The sequence below is a fragment of the Pomacea canaliculata genome, linkage group LG7 (assembly GCF_003073045.1).
Source record: "Pomacea canaliculata isolate SZHN2017 linkage group LG7, ASM307304v1, whole genome shotgun sequence".
Lineage (NCBI taxonomy): Eukaryota > Metazoa > Mollusca > Gastropoda > Architaenioglossa > Ampullariidae > Pomacea > Pomacea canaliculata.
In genome coordinates this window covers 10,835,017-10,847,217 of record NC_037596.1, presented here as the reverse complement: position 1 = coordinate 10,847,217, position 12,201 = coordinate 10,835,017, and the positions used below count along the sequence as shown (strand labels likewise).

At 40.8% G+C, this 12,201-nt stretch overlaps 1 protein-coding gene across 1 annotated transcript; it reads left to right on the top strand.

Moving 5' to 3' along the window:
* The first annotated feature begins 9,963 nt into the window (after positions 1-9,963).
* Positions 9,964-11,862, top strand: LOC112568543 (G-protein coupled receptor GRL101-like). The gene is made up of 2 exons (XM_025245867.1): positions 9,964-11,025; positions 11,285-11,862. Exons 1-2 carry the CDS (start codon positions 10,035-10,037, stop codon positions 11,860-11,862), a joined length of 1,569 nt encoding a protein of 522 aa, XP_025101652.1. The 5' UTR covers positions 9,964-10,034.
* Positions 11,863-12,201: the final 339 nt, after the last annotated feature.

The following is a 12,201-nucleotide window of genomic DNA, read 5'->3' as shown; positions in this document are numbered from 1 at the left end:
AAATAAAAATTTGACAGACTGTACTGTTTGTGATTCTTATCATATATCTATTATTATTGCCCAAAGTTCACGGATGTACACAGGTGTTTAATTTACAGTTTTCCAGTGCGCACACGCCTGCACATTTGTTGCAACTAAAAGGTATTACCACAAACTGCTGAATCGATTCATTGATCACGTGTAAGCGAACATTAGCTTCATTCACACACGGCGGTCCAGCTCAAGTGTTGAGTACATGTGCATGCGTGCAGTAGATTCACTGTCACTTTACTGGACAGTCCACTCTTCTCGCCATCCACACTGACTCTTTCATAACAGAATACACCAAAAATACAAAGACGGGCAATTATAAATACAGCAAAACAGATCGTTCTGATCCACCCTTTTGTTTCTTCACCCATAATGCAATATAAACTCCGAGATGTTACAGTGTGAAGAAATTAATATTCAACAGCCTTCCAAGCGATAATCTATTGACTAAATACATAATTGTTTGGCTGTAGTCTGAGCTGCCCAGGGTCTCTGTTCTTATTTGAGTCAAATTTCTGACGTAAACGTAATCTGCCTCCTTTTTACTGCTTTCTAGTTTCATCTCTTCGAATTAACATTTCCATAAAGCGGCTGTGGTCTTATACCATGAAAACTCATGATGATCCATCTCTGGGCTGGGGAGGAAAGGGGGGTGGGGTTGCCGTTTTAAGACGTTAATCATGTCGTCGATTTTTCACTGTAGTAGCTCAGACTTTTCTTCTGTAGCTGGCCTTTGAGAACCCCGCTTCCGTCGTGATGTGCTGCTGGTTGTTTACCACATAGCCTGGACGATTCGTTGTTGCTAATGTTGCCCTATAGTTCATAGGACCAGACCAGCTCTTGAATAGCCCCACGACCTATTGTTTGTGACTACCGTTGTACACGTAGCGATGCAGTTAGCACTCACTCACTGAAGACACGGACCGTTCCATGATCAAACATTACACTTGCAGACTTCTCCACGTTCAAGGTGTACGCCAAATTTGCAATTTCAATAAACACAGTGACGAACAAAGCTCTACATTAAATGACGTTAAGACAACCACATGAGTTAAATTGTTGTTTATTGATTCAGCAATTAAAATTGGTAAGAAAACAGTACAGAACAAAGGTCTTCGTTGAGTTCAAGATCAACTAGAGCAGTAAAATTCTTGTCATAGCTCAGTAAACTTCATGGATGCAAAATTCTGTAAGAGTAGTCTAATTATACGACTGATATTGACATTATACATATCTTTAAAAAAAAAGGAAGCAAATTAAAAAAAGTACGACATGACATATTGAAATTAAAAATAACTATGAAAATGTTCCGTAAAGTTACTTCTTACAACCATTCGAAATGAACCGGGAATGCTTTAATTGATATTTCAGCGCACAAAGAAACAATGGACTCCTCCAATATTACGGGGGAGTAGAGGCAGGGTCAGGGCTTATTGTTTTGTCGTTGATCAATTCTTCATACTTTGCGATGTAGCTTCGGATATATTGATAATGGGAAGTTCAGGAACTGCAAAATTAACATTTTATACATGATCTTAAAAACTAGTCTGTGTTAAGGGTTTAGCTTTTAACCAAGACCGCAAGTTTAAATCAATATCGCGGGAAACCAAAATGGCTTTTAAATGTCTAACAGCAGCAGGAACTGTCTTTGCTTGTCATCATGAGTCCTTTTCATCTCAGTTATTAAAGATAGTTGTGTCAAGTTAGTGTTGCGCTGTGTCTTTACAGCAAATGCGTTTCCCATCTGAACCTCCGAGCCTCTGAGGAGAATATCTACTTAATACATAAAGGTAAAGGGGTTGTTGTAAGACTATTACAAATTGATTATTTAATCCTCCACCACCATCACATCACTTAAAATCAATGAAACCGAGAAATAAACAACGAAAACGCTGTACTCATCATTCAGTCTAAGAATAGTGATGAGAGTATAACTATTGTTTACGCATTTCAGTATTCATTGGGAGCTTTGCAAAGAACTTGATATGGAGGACAAACTAGATTTTTGAGAACTTAAGCTTCGAGATTCAAAGATCTTCAGTAAGCGGTCCCGTGATGAGGTTTGTCTTTTCTCCAGTAAAACGTTGAGGCTGTAAAGCCATGGATTAATCGACGCGTTCAAAGAATAAACAAACAATGTGAGACCACCGACTACGTCCACATGTATTGAAAATCCCATAACTGACATAACGCCTGCAACGCCGATGACCAGACAAAAGCCTATTTTTATCACAAGAAGCAGACTTATCCGGCGAGCTAGCGCTCTTTCTTTGAATTTAATATTTGTCTCTTGGCTGGAATACGCTGTGCACACGCTGTAAGCATGACACAATCCAGCCGCCAGACTCAAAACGAGGCGTAAACAAAGCAGAAATAAGACGTAGTCCCAGCCTTTAAAATTTTTCTCAGAAACAGGTAAAGGAAGACAAACTGAGTTTTGCCCATAGAATTGAAACTGGGTTTCTGTTAAAAAAATGGGCAAAACAGCTAAACAAAAGGCCAAAAACCAGATACTGCAGCAAACAGTCACTAAAGATTTTACATTAACAGTTAAACAGGGAATTGAAAACCGTAAAACAAAAGACGTTCTGTTATAACTACAGCAAGGGTTAAGGTGGAGACGTCTGCACACATCCAAGACACGAAGCCGGCCATCTGACACAGCCATCCACCTGTCCATGTCTCTTCGTACCATAAATAGCGTTCCCGGTACACCACGTCAGCCGTCCCGATCACCAGCATGTAAATACCGGCAAGACAGTCAGATGCTTGAAGATTAATCATCAAAGCATCAAAAAGACTTACTACTTTTTCTTTCTGTCGCACCACGCAGTACATAATGCAGTAAGGATTCCCAACAAACGATACAGCATAGAGAATCCAGACTAAAACAAATGTGTTCATTGAACGCAAGAGATTCTCACAGGATGAAAAAATGTCACCTGGCGCAGAGCACAGTACTTCATCATCAAGGTCTGGCAGTAGTTCCTGGCAGCAAAGTTTATAGGAGCTAGCGTAAAGAGTTTTCAAAGAATTCAGATTCTTGAAAGTGTCGTTGTGTATCCCTCTTATTCGTGTTCCGCGCAAGTCCAAATGAGTCAAATCTCGAGTGTTGTAGAAACTTTCATTACCTAAATAGGTGAGTAAACTGAATGACAGATTCATTACTTTGATTCTAGGGAAGTTTGAAAACAATTCACCAGCAAAGGTTTTCAACAACGTTCGTGACATGTCAAGATGAGTCAGTGGGGAATATCCTGTCGTGTCACTCGCAATCAAGGACTTCAAAGGATTTCCAGCAAGACGAAGAACGCGGAGATTTTTAAAGTTCATAAAAAACACCAGGTCAAGCCAGCTGATAAGGTTGTCACTTAAGTCAAGAGTTTGAAGACTAGGAAGGACAAGTTAGAAAGTACACTCAACTTACATGATGCTAGGCAGAGCCAGATGATGTTAATGCTAGGTGAAATGTCTGATGCTGTCATTCCAGAACCTCTGGCATCTAAATAACGAATGGCAGGAAAGTTTTTCATATTAAATGCGGTTGAACACACAAATGCAAGACCCTGACACAGACAGTCTAGAGGACATCTCAGATCACAGAACAGTTCGTCGTCGTGTTGTGGACACTGTGGTCTGCCGTCACACATGTGGTCAACGTGCACACACACGGTGGAGGCGCGACACCTGTAGAAACCTGGACACGTGTACACCTGGCAGTTCGCCTCGTCTTCTCGGTTGGGACAGTCGTACACGCCGTTACACCGCACGTACACAGGCAAACAGTAGCCGTCAGGTGGACACCGGAAGTGGGTTTCGGGGCAAGATTCGAAGGCGCTGAGTGCCTTATAAGTTAAGTTACCGTCCTTGTCAAAATTAACAACAGCAGGAGGATCAATGTGATTGGTAAGAGACACGTACCATTCTCGGAACTGATCGCAGTCCTCATCGGAAACATCCCAACAGTCGTTTTCTACGTCACAGAGTTTATCGTGTGGAATACACTGACCGTTCTGACACTGGAATCCGTCACACGTCTGACTTCGTGTGCAAAATGTTTCATCAGATCCATCGTTGCAGTCCTGCTTGAAGTCACAAACCAGAGTGTAGTGCAAAGTTTGTGTTTGGTCGGAGCAGAGAAACATCTCAGTGGTAATAGACGATACTGAACTCTTCGGTTGGTTTTACAGAGCGATGGAAGATTCGTCACACCACAACGGCTGGCTTTATCACATGACAAGAAGTCGTATGTAAAGTGGCCTTCTGGACAAATGACATAGAGACTGTCATTTCTAATAATAAGATCAACATTTACAGAAAATAGTGAAACGCCTATTTCTGTTTTGTATTGTTTTAAAACAAACTCACAGAGTGTTAAAGACATGTCATACGCGTTACAGTAGCCATCCAAGAAGTAACCGCTGCCATAGCGATTAAACCAGCAACGTTTATTTAGTAAATTAAGAGAAACAACCGCTTTAAAGGTCCAAGAGAAATCATAAGCCACAGTTATGTCTGCCCAGGTCAAGGTTTTTTTGTACAATGAAGGCAAAGATGACTGGTATAGTGAGTCCTATGTGAAAATCTGCAGCCATCTTTGCGAACTTGTCAATCTTCCGGATGTCATATAAATCCTTCTTTGTTTTGAAAGTAGCCAGGTGACCTCCCCTGTCTATGCAAAGTTTACTGGCCGCTATCGGCCATAGAACGTAATTTTCCCAGCTTAAGACAACATAGCACTTGTTACCTACGGCAACAGAGCCGTTACAGGCAGGACTGCTGTAAGGACAGTGAACTCCTTCGTCCTCTCCTCCATGGCACTCCGGCACCAGGTTACACTCCAGGTGCTGCTTAAACGTGTTGTAGAAAGGCACGGAACAATCCCACAGCCCGCTGCTCATTTTACTCGGGATTTCCGATGTATTGTGGAAAGAAAATAACATCTTGAATCCTTGTTGTGAGTATGTCATTTTAAAGTAGTATTGAACCTTAACCGATTGCTGAAATATGACAGCTGGTGTGACTGTATTCATGCATATTTTCATCTGCATCGAGAGACTGCCATCACCTTCGATTGCGTACAGTTGTATATTGAGAAAGGGACAAAAGTCGCTGTATTTTTGAAACAAGTTCACAAATGAAAAACTAATCATGACCACGTGACCTGGATGAACGTCTATGACGCGGGAAGCGTTAGCAAAGGGTGCCTGTCTTCTGTTTTCCTCAAATCCCCACGTTGTGACATAACCAGAAGAAGGCGACGTGTAAGCGATTGGAAGTGACAGTCGCAAATCTTCTTTGTTGGATTTAAATCTGATTTCGAAACTTGGGATTCCTACTATGGCTATCGGGACTCGGAAGTAAAGCTGATTCCACCGAGATAAATATAGGGGCATGTATACATCCAGTGAGTTGACAGTTGTTGTTTGTTTGAAAGTACTATCTTCTGAGATGTGGAACGTAAAGATTTCGCTGCTGTAGCTGTCAAAGGTAGCTTGAACGTACTGACCTTGAGGAACAGAAACTTGAAGTATACAACTTTTGGTACTAGTGATGTTGAGTTTTTCTGCGAAATACAGACCACGTATGATGCCAGATGGTGATGAAAAATTTAACAAATAGTTTTTCAAACACATATCAGCTGTCACCTTGTATATTTTACATTGTCACTTGTCTCAGCATTGTACTGCGATGTGAAAGTGTGGTTTGAAACGATGGTGCCTTGGGTCGAGTCAAGCACAATCTGACTTTTAGTAGATACAAGGGGAAGACGATCAGTCCAGAAATTGATTGGTTGAAACGAGCTGCATACGTTGAGTGATGGAAGTGAAAGATGCGTTTTGGTTCACCTTGTCCTGTGCGGTCACAGAGCTCACTGTCGAACAACTTGCGTGCTCGTTAGTAAAAAAACTCAACTCTAGACAAAGAATCAGTATCGACAGTACTAATTGAGAGCCATTCCAAGGGAATTTTGTTTTTAATGTAGTCATTGTCATGGGCAGATGGAAATCTATCAACAGTAAAATGATGCCTAAGATCACTGGATTTCGCAAACGTCCGGTAAGTAAAAGATTTTTTTCAAATAAAACTAGAACGGTGATATTCAGCAAGTCAAGTGAAGTTAAATTTGTCAGACGAGGTTCCCAAATTGTTCTATATATTGTGCCTCAGATCACGTGCTGTTTTACAAAAGCGCAAAAAAGGTAAGGCATTTTAAAATAAGAATTGTATGTTCAAAGCATCTGTCTTATGCTTGTCTAGTTTAGTAAGACAGCAGTTAAAACAGGAGTACTACAGTAGCTTTCGGCATTGTTGAAATGTTCAAATTCTAATTTAAAGCAAAATACACTTCATGTTCTTTGAATTTTTCTTAAGAGGGTGTAAGCCATATTTAAATGGTTCCGTCTGTTAAGGAGGCAAAAGAATTTATTTTCTTGGATTTCTTTTTGGTTGTTTGACACTGAAACGTTGAAGGAAATAAAACTTGGAAACGGAAAAATACTTTTGATTAAAATAAATCATATTATTTTATTTTATTTTATTTTATTTTATAATGTCTTTAACATGTCACTTTTACTCTTTTTTAATGAAACACGATACCATAAATGTTTCCGACATTTTTTTTTTCCATCCAACTTTTAGTTAATGAAGTTGGCTTTACTTTAGGATGAAGACTAGAACAGCAATAAGAAAAATTACGAAATACACGTGCAACAAAATCACAAGCACGCAAAGGATTTATGTTAATGGATATACGTCTACATAAAGCTGGGGAGAAAGTTCACTAGACATAAAATCAAATACCTAACAATTTTTCATATCTAAGAAATAACGGCAATAACGCTTCTGGAAAATAAGAAATGCCCAAATTGATAAATAGTATACAAATTATAGAGATGAAGTAAGAGAGAACTCACTACTTTAAACAGTAAACTTGAAAACTTTAAGGACAGTTCCTTAACGCATTTATTTATTATTAAGTATGTAAAGATACTTAAATATTATATATAGACTATATTAAAATTCTCTATATTTTAATTATTTACTGTTTGTAAATATTAAATCCACGATGTGAGCTGTGAGAGTTATTATCTGTCATGAACGTATAAAAACATTTTTGTTAGACGATTAAACACCGCGACAATAAGTCAATATAGTCGCACAGGGCGCGGTTCGCTTTTGAGATATGAGTTTTAAGCTTGAAGACGAATATATAAATTTAACATTCTCAGAATCGTATGTTTTTCTAAGACATCCACTGTGAAATGCACATCACGAGTAATCAATAGGGCTGTTATCGCCTTTTCTCTTTCCTGCCGATTTTTCTGTTCGTGTTTCTTAACAGCGTTACGGCGACTTGGGTACTTTGTGGCGGTGACATTTCTTGAGTTCTTGATTTCTTGCGACTATCAAGGGCTTTAGGGACACACAAAGACACTGATTAGCGTAGAAACTGCGTGGTGTGCTTAACACTAAACACAGGTTATTTTGCCGAGTTTTTCTCAATCACTAGGACAACCTCGATGATCTAGAGGCTAATCAGTGACTAGAGTATAGGAGTGTTCTTTTCGTGTGTGTGTGTTTGTGTTTCCTCTTATTAACTTCGCTGTGCTCACTTCACGCAGGTGTAAGAAGCAGATCACGAGCGATGTAGGAGGGATGATCAACAATCATCTGCTGCACACGATGTGTTTTGTACTAGTGAATTAACTAGACTACACGTAAATTATAGTTAACCGTCATCCTTGGAGGTATAACAGAGTGCATGTAGTTTTACAGATTCCACTAAAACTCTCATTATTTCAATTAAGACTATAATAGTTTTTACTCCCGAAAGTCTAAAAGACAAAATAAATAATCTTTCCGCTGGAATGCCGTGAAAATCAACTATTAGAAATTCCAGCACCGATCACTTGAGTTTCGATAAATAAGTAAGAATTCAAGTGCATGGCTGACAAAGAGATGCCTCTTTTAGCTTAAAATATAGACAAAAAGAGGAAGGTTGATTCGGATGGGGTATTTCATCCTTGGAAAGGCAGATTTAGTAAACGAAGAGTTTTTGGCGCATAATCGATTGAACGTACAAGAGGGTCCAGATTAAAATGTAAAGAACATGAAATTCTTTGAAGTCATGTGATAAAAAAAGTATTTGTACACTCGAATCCATGCTTAGGAATCTTCTTCTCTAAAATGATCATGGCCTCAGCACATCAGAGTTTGGCATTGTGTACTCACATTCGTCGTTTGGTTTTAACAATCTGGGCAATTCATCTGTCCTCGCTTGCTGTTGAAGGTTCGACAACGAAAGCATCCGAATGGCTCAGCCAGCCACAGACCACTCACTTTCAAAACAAAATTTTTCAAATGACTACTCTTGAATGCCAGATACTTACTTAAAAAACTTAAGTATCACTCTTGGAGGCACTAAGCAAACCATACAATCAGGAGATGTGAATGTCACAGTAAAATCGAGCATTATTAGTGACATACAGACCTCAATCCAGGAAAGCAATTCCCATTATAACGAAACACCCATTTTCTATATGGACATCAACAAATGCTCAGACAACGAGGTCTTTCATTTTCCTAGTGTCAGAGGTCAGATCCGAGGCAGGTCTGGAGGAGATAATCGCACTAGAACAAAACTCAGTGTCAGTGGACTATTAGGGTACCTGATGGTTATCTGGCGTCCAGTTCAGTGAACTTTCGCATGAATACGTGCTTTACAGATGTCAGGGTAACTGTCTTCAATAATGTCAAAGGCTGTGAGCAGTTATTATTCTGGTGTAAGCTTCCAACAACAACCACTGCTTTAGCTATCAGTGGTTCTAATCAGCAAATCTTCAGTTTTACCGACGATCTGACGGAGGCACATCGCATGGTTGAGTTTATAGTTCAGGTGCAAGCTGTCCCAGTAAATGACAACGTTTTACTTACACTTCCAATGACGTTTACTTCCCCAAAGTCTGGCTATGTGACGTCATATAGGTTTGAAGATGGGATACAGTTTCCGTGTGGTACAAACGCTACGCGCCACATCGTTGCTCCAGAGGGTCACGTGATGATGATAAGTTTTCCGCTAGTGTATCTTGGAATAAAAACTGCTTCTGTGCTGACCTTATACAATGTCAGCAAGACCGGGTCTTTAAAACGTTTAGAAATAGTATATGATATTTAAAGGTCCTACCTTTCTTGAAACAAGTCTACTGCTGCATCTACAAGCAAAGCTTCCACGCGACGATGGCGGATTTAAGATGCTTTTTTCTTTTCACCTACAACTGAGGCCCCAAGAATGTTGACTAGCGGCTTGTGGGATTGTTCTGTATCCTATTACAACACATTTAGACAACACCTGGAGTGCAACCTGGAGCCGGAGTGCCAAGGAGGAGACGACGAAGGACCTCACTGTACTTATAGTAGTGCCGCCTGTAACGGCTCTGTTTCCGTGGGTAACAAATGTTACGAGTATGTACAATATACCCGGGGTACGTTCGAAGAATGTAGAAAACGGGGAGGTTATATAGCGACTATAAAATCTCTAGAGGAATGGGCTGCGTTTCTAAAATTCTTCCAATATGGAAAAAGACTAAGCACCGCAATGATCGGCCTTCGGCCATCTAGAGCAGACTGGCCAAAATACTACAAGTACGCGCTAACGTGGGAAGACGGCACAGTGTCTTACGAAACCAACACCACGCAGGAGTATTTCCTAAGAACTTTCTAGGCGTGTCTGTGGCTCATACGAATATGTTCGTCCTATGCGTGTTATTCTCGTGGAATGTGCAAACTCATTAGTTGATAGCACCATTTGCGAGTATGTCGTTCATCAGCAAGTGACCATGCAAGATCAAATTATATTCCCCGATATCTTAGATCCCATGACTCTTTGGAAAAGAGTTGAAAATGTGTCTGTCGTGCTGTGTCCTGGAGGTCACGTTACGCACACATTTTCTCTGTGTGATGTGAAATCATTTTGTGGGAGAACAAAGCTATCTGCTTCCTGCATGACTAGAAATAGTGTAGGAATTTCCGTGGAGACTGAAATGTTTGTCTGCGACGACCATCTCGCTATACTGCCCTACACTCTGGTGTGTGACTTCAGGCCTGACTGCTTGGACGGGTCTGACGAAAATTTTTGTCAACACGATAGTAAGTGCCAAGAGTTCACTTGTCGTAACGGACAGTGCATTCCAAATACATATTCCTGTGACTTGTATAAAGATTGTTGGGATGGTTCCGACGAAGATTGTTTGTCTGATTTCCTTTACGAATATCCACCAAAGAAAAGATTGTTTGCTCCAGCTGTGGTTTATTTTGACGGACAAGGTGAGTTTTATCAAATACCTTTATCGTCTTCTGAGTCATGTCCACAAACACACTTCCGATGTGCAGGTGAGTCTGCTTACTGTCTGCCCGTGTACGTGCGCTGTAACGGTGTGTACGACTGTCCGTCCCACGAGGACGAGGAGGACTGTCAGCGATACACGTGTCCGGGCTTCTATCGCTGTCGTGGATCCAGTGTTTGTGTCCATCCCGACAACGTGTGCGACGGCTGGCCACAGTGTCCGCAGCACGACGACGAGACGTTCTGTGGACTGCGCTGTCCTGATGTCTGTTTTTGCCAAGGCCTAGCCTTTGTTTGCGAAAGATCTTTCATAGCAAAAGATTACCATGAAATGCGTTACTTAGATGCAACAGGCTCAACCATGACTCTTTATGATGTGATTTCTAATTCTTATCTTGTTTGGTTATCGCTAGCCTCGTGTAGTTTAACGAATGTTGATTACAGTGAGCTTCCAAATCTTCAGGTTCTGGATCTTAGTGACAATAAAATATTAGCTGTTGATTTAAGTACTTTTCATTTATTAACAAATCTGAAACGTTTGCGCCTAGCTGGAAACCCTATCGTCTCGTTAATAAACAGTGGTTTCACTCCAAATCATGCTAATCTGCAGAGCCTGGATGTGTCGCGATGCTTGCTGACTACATTTGACAGTAAAATATTTCTTGAGTTTCCAAACATTAATTCGCTAAATATGTCTTTAAATGACATTGAAATTATTACAGACAATAAGTTTACCTACCTCCCAAGACTTGCACAAGTCGATGTAAGAAAAAACTCGTTGAAGATATTTCCTAGAGAAGTGTTGAGTAACGCACAAAACCTTCACACGGTCTTTGCGGATAATTATAAACTTTGCTGCAAGCAGAACCTTCCAAGACTTATTTGATATGGGATTCTGCTTTGCTCCAGAAGATGAGATTTCGTCCTGCGACGACCTTTTGCGTTCTGACATATACCGAACATTTTTATGGTTGTTTTGTGCTTTGTCGATATCAGGAAATGTTGGCAGTTTTTTATTCCGGCAGTTTTTTCACAGGCGTCATCTTTCCTCTGGATTTGGGGTATTTGTTACTAACCTAAGTGTATCGGACTTCCTGATGGGAGTTTATCTGGCAATTGTTGGGGGTGCGGATGAAACTTACCGCTCCACTTACTTGTGGAACGATGTCCAGTGGAAAGTCAGCACGACGTGCAAAGTGGCCGGCTTTGTGTCTCTCATGTCCAGCGAGGTGTCGGCCTTGATTATCTGTCTCATAACCATCGACCGTTTTGTCGTTCTCCGCTTTCCGTTTAGTAAATTCCACTTTGAGAGCTGGTCAGCCTCATTGGCTTGTGGACTTGCTTGGGCTGTAGGGTTCACACTGGCCGCTGTTCCCTTTTACCATTCCTCTCCGAGTGGGAGTTTTATAGTCAAAATGGTATTTGTATTCCGCTGCCAACAACAAGAAAGATTTTTGGAGGTCGCAATTATGCTTTTGGAGTTATGATCATCTTCAACATGGCCCTGTTTATCGTCATAGCAGTGGGTCAGATCTGCATCTACTGGTCAGTCCGAGCAAATTCAATGAAAGCAAACACCACAAAAAAATCGAAAGATATTATCATAGCTCGTCGCCTGGCCACTGTCGTAGTGTCTGACTTCCTGTGCTGGTTTCCAATTGGTATGGTCAGCATCATGGCAAGTTTGGGAATCCCAGTTCCGGGTGAGGTCAGCGTATTCATGGTCATCTTCGTGCTGCCTCTGAATGCGTCCCTCAATCCCTTTCTGTACACGTCCAACCTCGTGCTAGAGAAGTGGAGAGAAGCAGAAGAAGCACGAGTAATGG